This window comes from Spodoptera frugiperda, chromosome 30 (genome assembly GCF_023101765.2).
Source record: "Spodoptera frugiperda isolate SF20-4 chromosome 30, AGI-APGP_CSIRO_Sfru_2.0, whole genome shotgun sequence".
NCBI classification, from domain to species: Eukaryota; Metazoa; Arthropoda; class Insecta; order Lepidoptera; family Noctuidae; genus Spodoptera; species Spodoptera frugiperda.
Genome location: NC_064241.1, coordinates 1,473,046 through 1,492,911, shown reverse-complemented (window position 1 = coordinate 1,492,911; position 19,866 = coordinate 1,473,046). Strand labels below are relative to the sequence as shown.

General features: G+C 37.0%; 1 protein-coding gene and 1 long non-coding RNA gene across 4 annotated transcripts in view; one reads left to right on the top strand and one right to left on the bottom strand.

The window, feature by feature from the left end:
* The window catches only part of LOC126912830 (uncharacterized), a 481,090-nt gene that overhangs the window by 214,793 nt on the left and 246,431 nt on the right, over window positions 1–19,866 (bottom strand). The gene's annotated exons all lie outside the window — the stretch shown is intronic.
* The window catches only part of LOC118269946 (uncharacterized), a 102,076-nt gene that overhangs the window by 11,941 nt on the left and 70,269 nt on the right, over window positions 1–19,866 (top strand). Inside the window, exons 2-3 of one of the 2 annotated variants that reach the window (XM_035585343.2) lie at window positions 5,480–5,611; window positions 5,854–5,913. In XM_035585343.2, coding sequence (XP_035441236.2) covers window positions 5,480–5,611; window positions 5,854–5,913 — 192 coding nt within the window. Of the gene's footprint in view, window positions 1–5,479; window positions 5,612–5,853; window positions 5,914–8,405; window positions 9,172–19,866 lie in introns of those variants that run through there. The other variant, XM_035585344.2, reaches the window with a different exon arrangement.

Below are 19,866 nucleotides of genomic sequence, written 5' to 3'. Positions count from 1 at the left end.
GTTAAGCAAAGTTTTTTAGCGATAAGGCGGTAAACGAACAGACGGACCACCTGATGGTAAGCAATCTGTGCTACTTATGGAAATCCGAAAGATTGATGTCGTCCGAGCCACAACACAAGCGTTGTTTCACGTTGGTTTCCTGTGAGGCCGTTGTATCACTCCGGTCAAGCCGATATATGCCCAAGCAAGGTTCTTTCAGCTTATTGTAGTATTAAGTTTCTAATGCCAAAGTGTACTTATTAAGGCACTATTTTTAGAAGTACCTATACTACAAAATTAAAATACTGTATTCTAAAAATAAATCGACCTAAAATTGAATAACTACACCAATCAGAATAAAAAATATTATTAGCACTCAATTAACAAGCAAAATAAATATATTCATTTACACGTGAACAATATTATTTCAAATTTTAATTAATTCGTTCATTCCCCTAACTGACTGTAATTGGATCAAAGGAATATTTACACACTACAATTATTATAGTAAATTGTGAAACGGTGTGTAAATTGATTGAAATATTTTTTCCATATTTGAATTTACGTTTGATGTAGGTGAGTAAATGTGTAGGTAATGTGATGGGTGTTTGGGCCAAATGTATTGTATTTTTGTTGAATTTTAAATTTTGATTAATTATTCTTCGTTTTATGGTAATAGTCACCACGCTTGCTCAATGCGGGTTAAGGTCTCAGCACACATATGGGATCGGAAAGGGATCGTCACCGTATCGCCTCGAGCCGTTCAGAATGGTTTGTATTAAACTCCCTACTGCAACGCACACTAATCGGAATAATAACGTAATCGCCTCGCCTCGGAACAGGCTCCGAACTTGGATCCGTGGGGAAGACCATACCGATTAGTCATGGGTAAACTCCGCCCATGGGTTCCTCCCCTCACGGAGACCATGGACCCGGTTCTACTGGAAAGGGTGATAAATACACTTTTCCCAGTAGTTAGAGACAGCCCCTCACTTCCCTTACCATCGTCAGATTGGTCCCCTGACTTGGGAGTTACAGAAGGGGAGTTAGACCGAGCCGTGCGCCGACTAAGTGCTCGAAACACTGCGCCTGGCCCGGATGGCGTCCATGGCCGTGTGTGGGTGTTGGCTGTAGATGCTCTGGGGGACCGTCTGAGGCGGTTGTTCAACAGCTGTCTTCAGTCAGGCGTGTTCCCCGCCCGTTGGAAGGAAGCCGGATTAGTCCTCTTGAAGAAGCAAGGCAGGCCCGCGGATTCACCCTCTGCATACCGTCCCATATGCCTGCTCGACGAGATTTCCAAGCTCTTTGAAAGGGTAATAGCTGAAAGGCTCGTCGGGCACCTGTCGCATGTTGGTCCCGACCTGTCTGACAACCAGTATGGTTTCCGGCAGCAGCGTTCCACAATAGATGCGATACTGCGCGTCCGCTCGCTGTCGGATCAGGCAGTGTCCCAGGGTAGGGTTGCGTTGGCGATAAGTCTAGATATCGTCAACGCTTTTAATTCCCTACCCTGGAAGGCAATCAGGGAGGCTCTTGTTTTTCACAGAATTCCTCCCTATTTGCAAAATGTTATCGGGGCCTACCTATGCGACCGGTACATTCGCTTTGTGGGCCGGGACGGTAGCGTTCAGCGGAGGGAGATTACGTGCGGGGTTCCACAGGGATCTGTGCTGGGTCCTTTATTGTGGAACCTCGCTTACGATGCGGTCCTGCGTGTCGAACTTCCTGCTGATGTCCATGTCATTTGCTATGCAGATGACACGCTGGTAATGGCTAGTGGGACTAACTTTGAGGAGACTATCCGGCTTTCAGAGCTCGGGGTGGCAAAAGTCGTGGCTTCTATTCGCGGACTGGGTTTGGAAATAGCGCCTCATAAAACCGAGGCTCTATGGTTCCATAAGCTCCCGAGGACCACGGAGCCACCCAGTTCGTCAGTCTACGTTGGAGATGCGCATGTCTAGGTTGGGCGATACATAAAGTATCTAGGCCTAACCTTGGATAGTCGGTGGGGCTTCGAAGAGCATTTCGAACGCCTGGTCCCCCGAGTCGAGAAGGCAGTGGGTGCTCTGCACAGACTGCTGCCTAACATTGGGGGACCTCGAGAAGAAGTTCGCCGCCTCTACGCGGGTGTCGTGCGATCGATGGTTCTTTACGGGGCGCCTGTTTGGTCAGCTCGACTGTCAGGCGTCCGACGCTGTAGGGCGAAAATTTATCGCTTGCAGCGGAAAATAGCCATTCGTATCGCACGAGGATACCGAACAGTGTCCTTCGAGGCGGCAACTCTCCTGGCTCGCTTTCCGCCGTTGGATATCCTGGCGGATATGGACGCAAAGGTCTATGACCAAATTCGTACTATCCGCCGAAACGGCGGTAGGATGCCAGGAGTGGCGTTCGTTAGGCTGAGGCGGCAAGCAAGGCGACACGCGCTCGAGCGGTGGCGTGAGCGGCTAGAACAGCCGGAGTACTCACGCAAGCGCGTTGTCGAAGCCATTCTGCCGCACTTCGAAGCCTGGCTGAAGAGAGAGGAGCGCGTCTCCTTCAGGCTCACTCAGGTGCTCACCGGACATGGTTGCTTCGGTGACGTTGAACAGGATTGGGCGAGAGGCCACGACAAATTGTAACCACTGCGGAAGCGACCTGGATTCCGCAAAACGCTCGAGGAGTGCCCAGCGTGGACCTCTATTTGTAAGTATCGGGCGAGATTTGTCTCTGTCAGCAGTACGTTAAGGCTTGTTGGCAGAGACCAAAAATTGGAGGAAGTGGCTTCCTTACTGAGACTGTAATTCCCAAAAGGAAGCTGCTAGCGGGATAGAGGGCCGATCCTGTTCGTATCGAGGAGGCAACCGCCTTGACGCCTTAATACCGCTTGCATCAACTGCAAGCGGTCCTAAATATATTCGCATAGAGTGGGGACTCTAGGCGCCCAAGTGACTCCAGGGAATTACGGCAGCACAGTGGTCACGTGCTGCCGTGCAACTTGCATAGCAAGGCTAGGGGAGGCACGCGTCTCCCTAGGAATGTGCCGTAACAGGCGTTGCACCATGGGGCTCCGGAGCAGGTCTATTAAGAGGACCCGGTGCCCCTTACAGGTGTTGAGGGTGGCCACCGGGGTGGTTTTAGTGAGGTAAAAATCCCACACTCCCTAGTTTTTTATCCCCAGAAAGCTAGGCGCCTTTTGAAGGTTTCCCCCTGTCAACAAAAAAAAAAAAGGCTCCGAACTTGAATTCCCGCGCTTACGGCTCATCGTCCCCGCGCTTACGTTTCTCCGTCCCCGCGCTTACGTCTCTCCGTACCCGAGCTCACATCTCTTCGTCCACCCTTTCCCCTTTCCCCTCCCGCGACGGGACGGCGAGGCGTAAGCGCGGTGTCGCCTAGCCGTAGCCGAGTTGACGTACAGGCGCTGCTGATACGCTTTCGTTACGTGCATACGGTAGGTTGACGCCTGGTTGACAGCGAGGCAAAAGGCGTTACGGTTACGATCCCTTTCCGATCCCATATGTGTGCTGAGACCTTTAGGGATTTCAAACAACTAATTTCTATAATTTTATTATAACTTTCGTGAGACATACTAAATTAAAATAATTATGTCTTTCGGCTTACTCACGTAATTACTTGACTAGTTTTAGCCATGCCAAAGGCTCATATTCATGAGCAGCATTCCGCCAATCGCGACGCGGCAACTGTCGCGCGCTGCTACTGAAATAATTATATCGGTAAGCCGAAAAACATAATAACTAATTTAGTATATTATCTCAAAAAATATCAATATAATATAAACATAGAAACAAATATTGCATTCACGCCAAACCCAATCGTACATTAAAAATTAAAAAAAAACAAATATCTTCAAATAAAGTCAGTTACATATAACATTGCAAAAACATCCTCAAGAACAGAGCACCCCAGGAACAAAACGAATAACCGTATTAAGAAATTAAATGTACAAAACTTGGGACAGAGTTAATTTCTAGTGACATAAATAAAAACGAAAACGAGCATTCCTCGGGAGAGGGCATAACATATCTTTCGAAGTAAGAAAACAAACAACGTGTGTTAACATCTGTCGGGCACGAGCTCAGAACGGGAGGGGAGAGGTAAAGGAGTACACTTGATGAATTATTGGTTCCCATTTTGAGTAGTTTTTAGTGGGAGTTATGATGAGTTTTTGGTTATTTTGAGTTTGCATAGTAATTGTATAAAAGGTTGATGGTGTTTTAGTCTGCATGGTTGGCGCGGTGGCTGAACAACTGGCTGCCGTGAGGCGTGTAGCGGGTTCGATTCCCGCACAAAGCAACTCTTTGTGATTCACAAATTGTTGTATTGAGTTTAGAGTCATGTGCATGTAAAATTTTATGTTTAAAGCGCTGTTTTTTCTAAGTTAAAAAAATGTCATAATAAAAAAGCTTACAAAGTGTATTATAAGTATGGAGCTAAACTTTTTAGTTACTTCTTGTAAAAACAAATGAAGCGATGTCTTCGTTATCATTGTCCATTGATTACTTAGGTCATGTTTTATTTACCAAAAAGGTTTTTGTATATCTACATGTTCCTAGTAATTTTAGTTCGAAGAAATCATAACATGACATCACGTTATAGTCCGTAAGATTATCAGTATACTTATTCATGGATAACATACGAATGAAAAGATAATAATACTACTAGACTACTAACCTACCTAGAACTCATAGCTGATTTCGCAAAAAGATCAACTAGGCTCATATAGGTATTTGTTTTATTCCTTTATAATATCTGTTACAGTAGCAAAATTTTGTGTACTTTAATTCCATCAAAAAACATTTATTTCACAAACATCACAATACAACATTTCGACGCGACTGTACAGACATTCCAGAAATTCAATACGTCAGTGTTGATTGCAGTTAATTATAAAATCGTCCCCTCTTATTGTCTGTTCTATTTTGAGCAAAACTCACTTCCCTTGCTCTAACTCATTTTACGCTTTACCGTTCGGATTAAAGGTTTACTTTCCCTTATCTGTGTTGTGATATTAAAGTTCTTTAATGTATACAAATCTTAAATCAAATTCTAAATCGACTTTGACGGAATGAGTATTCCTTCCGCTAATAAAATGTTCCTCATCCCTGAAGGCAATGAACCGTATAGATGTGACGTCATGGAGTTAAACTGTGATTTCATTAGTTTTGTATCGGTTGTTAGGAAAAAGGGTTGGAACTAGAGAATACATAGTTAATGGGTTATTTACCCCGTATGTCCCGCTCTTTTGAGAATTCAATTTGTTGCGTAACGCGATTTGGTTGAGACGCTCTTTTTATTTTTGGTTGAATATTCATAACTCATTTCTACATAGATATGCTTAGGTTGAGCGTAGTAAGCACGTGTATAGTTACATTTTGTCTTGTTTAATGAAAATATTACTTCAACAAAAAGTTTCTTAGGAACATAATATTATTTTTTCTTCTTATCTTATAAGTCCTTCAGGGTTATTCAATAAACCTTTTTGGTTTTATTTCTCTTGTAGATGATGAAAATCGTGACTTATCACCTGCACCTAATGCAGCAGGTGACATCGCATTGCTTCGGACACCATCTCCTCTTGGCATCAGAAACAAATATGATGGCAGTACTTTACAAAGCAACTTACACCACATAGGTAACCATTTAGTGAAGCATGGTATACTATAAGTATATCTGATACCCGAAAGTACTCTTACCCACTTCAACATCTCGTCTACTCGTCCCTCTTATTTAATATGTCTCGCGATACTTTGCACAGCCCACTCATGAGGAAGAGCCCTCTTTATTTTGCATGTCTTACGATAGTTATTATAAATATATAGGTAACAAATATGAGTTAACAAACAACTAATATTTTGTTTTTATTATAATTCACAGGGCCTCATGACCCAGCACTGCTTCGGGATTTATTTCTGCCGAGAACCCGAAAACGACTCAGTAAGTTTGCATGCTTAAAATGAGAAAAATCCTCTCACTTGGAGAAAGAAATGTAACAAAACGCATTATAATTTTATTATTCTCTTAATTGAATACTTACAGACATTTCGATGTTGTAAACCATTTCAGAGAGATTTTAACTAATAAAATAAGGCCAAAAAATCTTTTTGATTTAGACACAAACTTGTAACGTTTCAAAGAACACTATCGACGTTCTAAACAAAATTGTACACCAAACGTCTTAAACCTCATCTCATCACGAATTTTTTTTTTAGTTATACACTAGCTCCTTCCTACAGCTTTGCTCGCGGACCCATGGCATAAAAAGTGTTATTCCAGACAAGAACCTACCCCTGTTCCAAATTTCATCCCGATCCCTTCAGTCATTTTGACGTGATTGAGTAACAAACATACACACAAACACACACAAACTCACAAACATTCGCATTTAATAATATTAGAAGATATTTTATGAAAAGAAAAATATACAAGTAGCAACTACACCTTGTTTACATATCTTATGTTAAAATCCCTTCATACAGTAGAAAGCGCTATATACTCGTGAGATATTTTTAGACACATAGACGTAGGTACTACTTAAAAAAGTGACTAGCAGCACTATATAGCAGCTATAATGTAAGCACTCAGTACTCGCGTCTCGCTTTGTTACATCTCTCTTCGTGTAATCCGTTTTAGGTTTTTAATTACGTGAAGTGTTAGTAGCTTCGTGACACCTTTCTTTGTACAAATGTTATATTAGTATTATTTTTATTTAAAGTTGTTTTTTTTTTATTTCTATGTGAGTGGCCTTCTTGTCGTCTAATCTTGTTAGGTGATTTATAATGAGCTAGCAAGATGTTGCATCTACATCAAAGACAGCGAAAGTAGATCTGATCTGTTGTTCAACTTGTTTTGAAATATCTTTTATTGTCAACAGTTGCATGGTTGTTACAAATTACAAGAAACTAAACAAAATAAACTTGGTTTTTTTGAGGGTTTAAAGTGGCGAGAGGGAGTGACTCTTACTGACTAAAAAGCATCCCATTCCTACTCCTACTCTTTGAGCCGCAACCCCAGTAATCCGCTAGGTCTGCAGTTCTGGAAAGCATAATAAGCTTGGATTAGTTTTAAATGACTGCCTTGTTTGTCAAGTGGTCGTGAGTGCCACTGCCGGGCAAAGGGTTTCAGGTTCGAATCCGGGGTCGGGCACAGAATTGCTGGACTTTCAATTTTTCCAAAATTTCTCAGTAGTTATACGGAGTCTGGCATTGTTCAGGTTATGTTACTAGGCTATTTAGTTTGGGCAATAAACAAAAATGGTGAAAAGTGAGTGTATATTGTACAGTGGCATTAAATGCCGTAATATGCACCTCTGCCTGCCTCTTTGGGGATAGAAAACGTGATGATACAAAATGATACGATAGTTTAAAATAAAAAAAAAATGTGTAGCAATCGTCCTTAAATTATGTTACCATGTACTTAATCATTTTACTGTTAAAAGAACTGAAGGTAAAAATCACTTCTAGAGACAAAATAAAAATTATCATTATTAAAACAAAAAAGCAAAAGTGACTTAAAACGGCATCTCCATCTGTATCGCCAGTACTGAGACGATCGAAGACAAACTGCTAAATGATTTGACTCCAAAAAGACAGGCTTAATTTGAATTTTATATCCACCAATTTCGCTCCGTATAATTTATATTTGAAAAGCAGTATTAGCAGAAGTTCTGAATAAAACGAGACAATCTCGTGACTAATGTCTCTGGATATTATATAATCCTTTTTATTGCAACTTTAAGTAGGTACATTACGGTTAATTTACTATTATCTACAAGTATAAACTATGTTAGAAAAACTAACTTCAAAAAGAAACTAAAAAACTTAAGAGCACAAGATAAAACTAACTAATCACATTACAAATTTTTAGTGAGCAAATAAAAAAGTAAGACTAAATATTTACAACTAAAAAAAAACACAGGAAAATAAATAAAAACAAACTTAAAGCGTCGACTGTGAGCAAATTATTTAACCAAAATTTCAATACGTAATTACGGAGTAATTATATTTTATACTGTAAATAAATGATGAATGTTCCTAATAACTTCGTAGAAATTGATCACATCTCATTTAATAATCGTCTTCCTGTCAATGAATTGACAGTAATTAATGAAGTCACTAACACCGCAACGCCTGGTAATCTCCAAGAGTTATGAGCACAGATATGCTATTAAATGTCAAATTAAGCACTTATTAACTTGGACGTGTTACTCCTGAAACGTATCTCTTTCAGATTTATGTACATTTTAATTGCGTCTTCACACAAGATTTCAACGTTACGTTTCAGCGGACTACGGCCTGAATGCGAAAATCTCTTCCCTCTCTTTCGCAACGTACCGCACGCGACCTGCAACCCTTACGAAAATCGTGTGCCATCCCTCTCCGACAGACGCTCGGGTGGCACCGGGAGAATCCCTTATGTAAGTCAGTGCTTTCGCAGCTGCCTCCCAAAACGGACGCGCGCGCTCCTACAGAAAAAATCACATCGACGATGCCGATACCCAACTTGTTCCCCACACCAAAAAATATCAGTGAATCCTCTTGTGATGCGAAACTTTTATGAACACGAGTGTACACAAGTGTGTCAAGTGACCGTAAATTTTGTAACGGGAATGTTGTACCGGAATGAAAATTTCTTTCAAACTTACGCGCCGGGATTAAATAAGATTTATATATGAAAACAACGGAGATTTTCGAGTTAATTTTAGATGCTTCTCGCTCATTATGCTCAGTCAAGTAATCCAAGCACGCGTTACTAAAGTCACAAGTGCCGTACGATTTAAGCGCCAACCATTGGTTAAGGATAAAATAAAAATAGACGAACATTAAGTAGGAACTTAAATATATGAAGCGACATTCGTTTTAACTAAGTGTCATAAAACTATTTGTCAGCGCATTAATTACGTAGTAGAATAAATGTTGACGTATTTAGTGGGAAGTAGTGTAGTTGTAAAAGCGAATAAATTGTGACAAAAATGTGTAGCTATTTAGTCATTAGAAGATAGATTTTAAATGGTACGATAATAGGAACAATAAATCTCAGTGTTAAGTGACGATGAAAAGAAGAAGAGTGTCAAATTAAATAGTATATATTTATAAATATTATTATATATAGACAAAATGGCCGGGGAATTGAAGAGGATAAAGAGGCATTCATACATATTGAATGCAATACTGCTATTCATCTCAATGATTTATGGTGAGTGATTGTATTTTGCTAACGTAGCGTCGACTTAATTAGATTACGCTTGATCTTTTAATTAAAACGCGGACTGATATTGTTACGTATTAATAATACGTTTAATGATGTATTGGAAACAATTACGTAATGATTTGAGTGGAAATTATGAATCATGAGTTTTATAAATATTTCTGGTAAAACTGATTCGGAAAACTAAGTATATCAGTATAAATGACTTATGACTTCTAAAAAAATCATTTGGTTAGATTTATTTAAATCTTTGCACAAATAATGGTATTTGTTACTTTTTGGTTGAATTTCTGTAGTAAGTATTTTGAATACCTAGGTTTGTTATGACCTATCTTATTCTTATTTGACAAACTTAGCCTCCTATCAAAAAAGCTAAAATTATCTTTATTATTTTATACCTAGGTTGGTAATTGAACAAATTGGTAATATATTAAAATAATTATTAATAAAAATAAAAATATGTAACTTACACTTTTATTACAAAAAGCACATATAAACGATCAATTGTGTAATACCACATAAAAGATTCTATGCACTCGCACTAAAACCCATCGAAGCAGATTGAAAACTTATGTGCTCCGACAATATTTCAACCGAAGGGAGGAAAGCCCGGGGCTGGATTAATTGCTTCTGTCAGTAATTACTTGGAGTAATGTAGTACTCTTTCAAAATTAATCTCCAAAGGATAAGCTTTGACGCTCACCCACTCATTCAAATTGTGTTACAGTTGGCCCGTGTGAGTAATTATCATAATGGTCCTAGTGTACGCCCTTGTGGTACTCCTACACTCTTATTACCGACTTAGAGAACGTCTGACAATTTCAGAGGACTTTGAGCATTTGAAATGAATGCCGACAATGTGTAAGTTTTCTTATTATAAGTTAAAGTGGTGACCGAGTTTGAAAAGTTCATTAAATTGCTTCAATTGACTGTTAGAACTTAGTCGATTGCACCAGTTAAATCCTAATGAGGAAATTCTTGATTAAAATTGTTCAGTTATAAACATGTTGCATTAGTAAGGTGTTTATCGTTGAAGTCGTATATGTAGTTGCCTTTTACGTTAAATCAAACCCAATATCAAAAGTTCGGTGTTAATTTTACAGAGAATGTGTATAACGTAAACAAGCTCAGTTCAATGTTTATTCACAAATTAATGGTTCTTCTTAGTAATACAAATGTAAATATTTATATAAATCAACGATGTTCTTCGATCTCCGAAATGTTTATATTTCTCATACTTGATCGTTCTTCAAGCGTCGTACTAATTAATAAAACTCTTTAATAGCGCTTCCCTCTGGAAACACTTTTGGTTCCGAAGGACTCTTGAGCCCTCTCACCATGACCTCCCAACGTCTTCATATTGTTTGGTCGGTCGACTACTTATTGCATTCACTTTCGTCGCCATGACATTTTTATTTTAAATCGTCATTAGAAACTTACGTCAATCAAACAATTTGTTAACTAATAATAATTATGATTAACTTTTTTATAAATTGTATATCGTCGTATCAATTATTGATGAATAATTTATTTGTCTTTAATATAAATATTACGTAACATTCTTTGTAACAAACAAAAATAAGTAGCTAATAAATCTTTCCTTCGTAAAACACGAGTTTGCTTAGTAACGTACAATGCTTCGGGCGGCAGGTACTATCGTATTTGTTCAATCTACGCACCGCGCACCGTGACACCCTGCAACGCTATCTCGACAGCTTCTCGCTTACAAATATCATAGCAACCCATTTTCCCTTGTCTTACGCTTAGGGTGAGATAAACAGGTAATGCATTTGATCTGCCACGTGATTGAAACGCAATTTATTACGGAAATAACATAGAGGTTCAGGTTCCTTGACGTTTCTCATACCAAATTAATAAATCCACATTGTCGTAAACCATTATAAAACTTAGTCACTTTCAAGAGAGTTTTGAGCTAAATTTAATTATTTTGCTCGCTGGCAATCTGCAAACTTTTCAATTGAACAAGTAATTTTCGGAATCTTGTAACTTTTATTGAAGTGAGGAGCAGGCAACGAATTAAGATGGACTCATTCAGTGGGTCATGAATGAATTGGAATTAAATCACTTTTGTGAGTTTGGCGTCGCGGTAAAAGGTTTCTGAGCCCTGAACTTTATTCCAAATTTAAGTTTCCTATTGTGTTCGCGGTTTCTTTTGACTTTTTTTCTTATTAGCCAGGCCTTGGTGAAGGAAAAATTCGTCCACTTAAAAGTAAGCCAATAATAATTGTATACGAAATTTTCTTCGGAGAAATTTTATATTTGTCGCTGACAAACTTGGAGATGTCGTTGAATATTTTACAGTATTCGGTATTTTTATTTTGTTGCTTCGGAAAGTGTCTGTTTTTCTTACAACATGTGTTTTTCCCACGTTGGTTTCAAAAGTCTGTTGAGAGAAATGGTTCGCTCCGGTGCTCTCGTACGACGAGCGAACAATTCTTTAGAGCACACTACACTACAACGATCATTAGAACAATGTTTTTTTTTCTAGCTATATTCAGAAAGGTGCTTTGATGTCACGTGAAGTGCTGTTAACCTAGTTTTAATAAAATGTTAAATTAACATTTTGTGCAGTATTTTAACTTAAAGTATTTTAAAAGCTAATGTTGTTTTTAGGAAAGATACATAGCATAATCGAAAAAAATATACCTCATAATACTTTTTTCAGTAATGTTGAAAGCCTCGAAAAGAACATCAACTTAGGTTATTCATCATAACATTGGAAAGGTAATAAAACAAATGTAATACGTAATATAGAATATATAAATACATATACAGAAGTAGCACAAACCAATATCGCAGCGATTAGCAAGCAACGTATCGAAATAAAGTGCGTAATGGCTCATAAACACTGCCATTTGGTTGCCAACATCGCAGACATCATCCATTTTCCTCATTCCCCTCACAATTTGCTCAGAAGTAGAAACATTTCATACAAAGCCTGTTTTGTCTAATTTCACAACACAAACATGAGTATTAAAACTTGTTATCTAAACCCAGATAATTCCATTCAAAGACGTTCTTCGAAAAACACATTAAAAATCTCACAAAATGAACAGTTACACAAGGACGATCTTCAATTTGAATACAGCAGTATAATGACCTTATTTATTCAAGTAATATAATGTTATCAAGGAAAGAAAAAAAAACTATGAAAAAGCCAATTTCAAAGCAAAAGCTTATTGAAACTCTCTGTAAAATGGTAATGGAGGGAAACGGCGAAACGGCGCCTAAAGTCGTTGGGTTTGCATCATTGGATTCTAAACTTTAAATGTCGTGTTTAAGGTTGTGTTTTGTTCGATGTAGTTTAATGCAGTGCGTACGGTTAGTGCTTCGATATTAACGTTATTTTTCAAATGGAAGTTTACAAAGTTGAAGTACCTATCTTTGGAAGTTTGGCAACGCATTCGCTGTACGATCGAGGTTTTAGATGAGTTTATGTCTCGGCCAAGAGAGACATGGTCTCTCGAGTCTTAAAACAACTTTTTATTTGATAATATAAAAATAGGTACCATGTTACTGTTTTGGTTTGAATCTTTCTTCTTTTATTAATATTGAGACGGAATATAATTTAGAGATCCCATAGTTGCCAACTTAGACTTAACTTTTTATTGTTATCGTCTTTGGAAACAGACTCGTTGACCGTAAAGACTGGACTTGAATTTTATAAAATTTGTATATAACTTCCATAAGACATACTAAATTAATTATTATGTTATCGACTAACTGTTTGACGAGGAACTACTAGTGTCAAGCCATGCTAGAGGCTCATAATTCTTTGCGTAGTAGTAGCAGCGCGATAGTCGCCGCGTCGTGTGTCGCGGAATGCTGCTCATGTATATGAGCTTCTCTCTAGCTTGAAACTAGTCGAGTTCCTCTTCAAACAGTTAAGCGAGAAACCCGATAACATAATAATCAAATTAAGACTTGATTCCAAAAACTTTATTTTAATGTAGGTTCAGTTACAAAAATCTTTCAAACCCCCGCAAACCCTCTAACTAGAAAGCACTCTAAAACAATTCTCGTCTGAATAAACCATTCTGTATTTGTAGTAGCAAGAACATATTATTATCTTCACAGATTCCCCCTTGTTTCCAGTCGAATATCTCTCTTAAAATAATAGGGTTCGCGGTAATAATTCAACGGGTAGGCTTTCGAATCCGCAACCTGTCAGCACTAATCAACACTGTATTCGCGCTCTTGAGAAATATCTTCACTTATTAAGACTACAAAATTGAATTCTATTCGGCTTATAACGTTTCAAGGAATTTTGTTCAAAAGCTTTTTAGGTTTGTAGCTCTATTTTAGGTCGAATTTTGAGTGACCTTTAAATAATTTGAATGTGAATAAATTAATTGATTTGTTTGCTAAGTTAATTTAGTTGTTATTGCAAGAGGTATATGAGCTTTATTTCAATGATGCTCCTTTCTTTCTGTTACGAACGGTTGGTTTTCGTCACATTGCTTTCTGATTCTTTTTGTTAAATTTTTAATGGTAATTTGTAGGATCGGCGTAAAATTAAATAATGATTTTTTTACATTGTAATATATTATTTATTCTGATTCTGGCATAAAATAAAGAAATGTTTTTTTACAGTGTAGGTAATTTATAAACATTAATTCTGATTATTACCTTTTTTGATGATACCTATATATGAGTTTACCAAGAAAATATATCTTACACTTTCTTTGCTTGCTACCTTCACTATTGAAGTAAAAATTTCTTGGTTCTAATACAATTCTTGGTTCAATGAATAAATATGATTTCTCCGAAGAAACATGGAGTCTGTATATCGACAGATGTTTGCTTTACAGCTCTCACTTCAAAATAACATCAAAATAGCATGTATAAATTAGTTATAAGAAACACCAACTGTTCTCAGAAAATGGCAATTATGTTAAATGGTGTTTGATCAATACTTCTATTACATACTTTTTGCTTAGATACTTCTTCTCTTTTGCTAATTCGTCTTTAGGTACAGTTTATCATGAACAGTAAAATATTTTTACAAAGTTCATTCATATTCTGCATTAGTTTGCCTGTAGTTTGACCTACATTTTTCTGTCAACTTTAATAAACTATCAACTTTATTGTTTTGACTATAAAGATGAGAATCCAGGAAAACCATTGACATGCTAGCTTAATGATCACACTTTTGCCTAATTGGCACTTGGCAGAAGTATAATCATTATTTTAAAATAAACCTATGCCTTCTACAATCTATAGCATTTATCAATTGTCTTTTCTATAAAAGTCCAAATATTGTTTGTTATAATTATACCCTGTGGTCATTGTTTCCTAGTTAGCAGTTATTATAATCTAAATAAAAGTTTTTATATTTCATCACTACATAGTATAAAATAAAGTTACTTATTCTATCTCTATGTATGCTAAAATCTTTAAAACTACGCAACGGATTTTATGCTGTTATTTTAATAGATATAATGATTCAAGAGGAAGGTTTATAAGTATGTATACTACTAGTATAATATATCACCATTGCATCCATACAAAGCTGGGGCGTGTCGCTAATATCAAATAAATAGATTTCGTTATCCCATAACAACAGTATAAGTATAGATACTACACCATTGCATGCCATTTATTGCTCACTGTATAATATTAAAACTAAAAGCCTGGATATCGAAGATTATAACAACGATAAGCAGGTTTTAAACACTTCAATCGACGCCATAACACAGGATGGCCGATATAAACACAGAATATTTCATATCCATTAAAATTAACGATGGACTACACGAAGATGTATTGGAACAGAGGCAGTGCATTAAATGTTGCTACATTTCCTTTTAAACAATAGAACGGATTCAGGTCATTGGTTTTTTATTTTTTGTTGCGTAACTACTTTAAAATAATGTGCTTGTTTTCATAAATGGGTGTGAGATATTATATGTATGATAATTTATAAGGTACATAATTATGTAAGAGATTTTTATTAGTGATAGGTAAATTAATGTCAACAAATAAATATAAATTGTTCCTCCAATATTCAGCGGCGGTCTTGATTTTATCGAAAATATTTATTTTTATGAATCAAATAGGTATTTTTTTAAACGTTGCTCCACACTAAGATTTCCCCCTAGGGTGCGTTTACAAACATACAAGTTCACATACACATGACACCCAGACCCGAAACAACAATTTGTGGATTACACAAAAAGTTGCTCCGTGCGGGAATCGAACCCGCTATACGTTGCACGGCAAATACAGATATTGTGAATGACTAAATGAAAAGAAGACATAACTTAGACTTTAATCATATCTGGCTATCTCTCCAAAAAATCACCATGATACTATGTAATATATCTTCACCATAATCTAGAGCCAAGATTTATTTCATTCGACGTTTCACATAATGGACTATATCAGAGTAATATTCATTTTTATCTGTCAGATAGTAATTGATTGTATATTCGTAATTAATTGAGTTGGGAGATGGCGGAGTAATATTTATAGGAAGGTCAGCGGAGGTTAATTGAGCGTAACTAATATTTATCGCTGTAACGTTTTGTTAAGTCGAATACTAGTCGTTACAATATTCATTCGCTTTACACCGTGTTTACACGGTTATAGTATCGAAGCAAAATGGTTTTGTCTCGTTATATGTACAAATAAAATGTTTAAAACAAAAAATAATCGATGAACTATTGTAAAAAACAAACTTTGAAAGCGTATATGAACTCATAGTAGGTGCGTTATCAAAACATCACGCTGTATAATTCCCGAAGAGATATCGTGAGATGCAAAAAGAGCCTACAAAGTTACATCTAGTGTCTCATGTGCGTAAGTCAATGAAGTGTGGGAAAGCCATACTTCGACACGAAAGGGCCGGCTCGTCCGAAGTCGATAGTACAGCACTTACACTTATTAATTAAAACTTGCAATATTGTTGTCAAATAACGTTATCCGATCTAACTCTCAAACTTAAGTCCAGCAAACGAACTAACAACCACAACCAAAATCAATTTTGAACTTAATAAAGCCTGAGACAGACGATGCAATAACGAAAAGGGAGGCCAGAAGTGAAACAACCAATATCTCGTACAAGCGATCAGATAAATACTGGTACAACAAAAAGTTATTCAATCTACCACACGCGGTAGTAACGGAATGCACAAGTTTCGTGGCAAACGCTACCAAATTGAACTACATGCTTGTTCACACAGAAATTTTATATTGTTACACGATATTCTATTGGTTTTGTAAAACATATGGACTGTTCTTTCTCTTTGTGGCTTTGTTCGGAGTCTTGTTTTTAGTTAGCGATGTATGTATCTTTAGGATATTTGTCCTTTATCAATGAACCGAAAATAAATCTAGCATGCGTACAGCACTTCGCGATCCGTACGCGCCTCAAAGAGCCATCCGAAAACTACAAATGGGGCTAGTAGGGCTGATGCCTGATCCGGAGTTGCGGACTACTTAGCTGGTTTACCGGGGCTCCCGCTCGAAAAGCAGGAGTAGGAATAGAGTGTTTATTAGTCAAAATGAGTCTGACACTCCCTCTCGCCTCGCCTAAGGCGGGAGAAGACATTGGATGATTTTCTCCCCACAAAAAAAAAAACAAAGCCATCAAGAGTTTAGTATTTGTCAATTGCAGAAATCATCTATATTTCAAAGTATCATATTGAATTAACTTCAAGATTTCGGTTGCTTCTATTAATAAAGTCTTATACATAGTCTATAGTCTCAAGTTTATTTTCTTAGCCACAAAACTCACTTTCTTCAAAAACCTTCATAAAGATTTCCTCGTAAACGCAGCACTATACCTACTCTAACACTTTAGTTCACTCATAACCACAGCTTCTATAACTCTTTGCGACTATAAAACGCAGGGCACAATATCCACACAACGTCTGTCTGTCTGTGTCTTGTTTACAATCTAACCAGAACGTCTTGTTCAAAAAACGTTGCCAAGTTACATAGAAACGTTGTCGTGTCGACCTAAAAATCTCACCAGGCCTAGTCCAAACCAATTATTGTTAAAGCATCTTCAAGAGATGTGGCCTTAGTCTTTCGCCACTGTAATTTTGAGGCCAACTAAAATAATGTAATAATATTATACATTTCTGAAAAAATTGGTTGATTCACACTTTAGTAGCAGTGTTTTTATTTATTTTTTTCACGTTTTATTTAATTTTCTCTCCTTATATTTTTTTAAAGGTTAAGCGGTGTTATGATTGTAATGGCTTAAATTTTCAAGGGAGATAATAAAATGATTTCAAGATATAAATTTTTAAAAAGAAAAAGGTGTCATTTGTTTTGAAACTATATTAACTAGATAGTATGTACTTAGTAAATCTGAATCCTAATTCACTCAAAGACAAGATTTTTTTATCAGGGCATAACAAACCCGAAATAATATTGCTTCAAACTCATAATCATCATCATCATTAGCCGGACGACGTTCACCGTTGGACAAGAAGGCCTCTCCCTTGGGGGTTGCCTTAATCACCAGGCTTGGCAGGTGACTTGGGGATCGCACTTAGGACACCAATATATTTGAGGCTACTGCTGCCCATTCTTCGGTGGCTGGTCGCAGTTTTAGGACGTACCCAGGTCCGGGTGCTCGGGTGCCTCAATCTTACAACGACAAAATCAACCACCTCAAGTACTAAGTTTCTCTATAACACGAAAATAACCACATAATTATATTTACAAGTACTTGAAAATATGACAAATGCGCGACTAACGCGCTATTATGTACCAGCCCTAATCTTTAAGGGATAACGAACAAAGCAAATTGGATTTGGCTGACATTGACATTATTAATTAAGCGACCAAGGACCTGATATCCTTAAATCCTTACCGACTGTTTCGTATTTTTTCACAAAATTCGGTAGGATTAGTATTACTCTGTTACTGAGTTAGTAGGTTACTCGTTTATTTGTGTCGAGTGGAGCCGTTATTTAAAAAGAAAAGGTGAAGTGTTTTGTGTTCAACATAATATGGATATGAGTTTTGTCTTGTGGTTGGTTTTATTTTGGTGATGCAGTTTTGATTTCTTAGTCTTGTTCGACTACTAGAATATTATAGCTGTCTTGCAACATACTCGGCCAAAAGTAAGTGAGTGCAATGTAATTTTGCTTTTTATCGGGAATTAACATAGACGTTGCTATGTTAGGTAGGTAGGTTTTCTTTTGGTAGATCCTAATAAACTTTACACCGTGTAATTAGTTAATTCACAAATCAAATCGGTGGTTAAAAGGCTAATTGATCTAAGCGACATTTTTTGTGGTATTCATATATTCAGAATCACCGTATATAACTCAATATCGCAATAAAAAAATGTCTCTTAGATCAACCAGCCTCTCAACCGTAGAAAAACACATCTATAGTTACAAAACAATAAGTCACGGGCACAAACTTTTCTAAAACACAATTTTTATTTACACAGCTCCTGATTGAAGTTCGAATTACGAACTCGCAAGACCTAGGATTTTCCGGAAAGTTCTTTACGAGTGGCACTTTGCACTTGTCGACTTGCTAACTTTACTGTGAGGAACTTGTCTCCGAGCTTAATATGTAAAATGTCAAGGAGGGCAGATTAGCACCGTTATTTGACACAATGAATTCTCCGTCAAGTTTTACACCTTGAAATATAGTGATGGTTGAACTAACTTTTGCAGATTTATTTATTTAGTGGAAGTCTGTTAATGGGTTTTTGGGATATGTGACTTGTTTTCGCACTAATGCTGGTTTTTCGGTTTGTTTGTGATGTAGTAGTTCCATTAGTGAAAATTTTATTGAGCTTACTACCTACAACATATCATAGGGATGATGACAGGGTATAAAAATTTTAAATATACGGACTAAAGTCCATTAGTTAGGTAATTAAATTAGGAGTGGGAGCTAATATGCTATTTTACGTATAAAACGTACCTAGAAATGACGTCTCGCGATATATCAAATCAATATAGGTAGGTAGAGAAAGAGAAAGTACGGTATTTTTTTCCCCAAGATAATAAAAATACGTGTCTAAAGTTTTAAAATAATCTACCAGAGGGACATGGACATGGGTCATCTATGAGTACCCTATTTCACACAAGTCTGCAATAGGTACCAACTTGAAGATAGACCATGAGCCGCCAGCCGGCACCAAGATGCCGTTTGCATTAAACAAATGCAGCTGTATAAAGATAAAGGATATGGCGATATTAGACAAGCTAATCAAACAATTATGTAACCTAAAAGTAGCATAAATAGTAACACAACTCCTTTGGAAAAGCCAGGCTATGAAGATGGAGTTCCACACGAAATATTAATTTATGTTTACACAGCGCAATTCAGTTTTGTATCAACGAGCCAGCCCGTGTCTCATCACGAAGACATTTTCAAGACAAATGGGTGCTAGTCCATTCTTCCTTTGTTACCGTTTAAATTGTGAGCCTGTCTGTCAGTGCCACGGTGTATTGCGGTTTATTAGTTCAAATGGACGTATTGTTATAAACGTTTTTGTTCCCTGAATTGGATAATTATGGTCGTTCTACATAATGGCAGTGATTATGTAGCCAAATAGTGGATTGATGAATGGGAGAATTTATTTATTTATTGTTATAATTTGTTTTGTGTTCTGTCATAATTTCGGTTGCAAATTGGGCTCGGATTTTATACTATTGAAATGACTGGAATTTTATAAGTGAT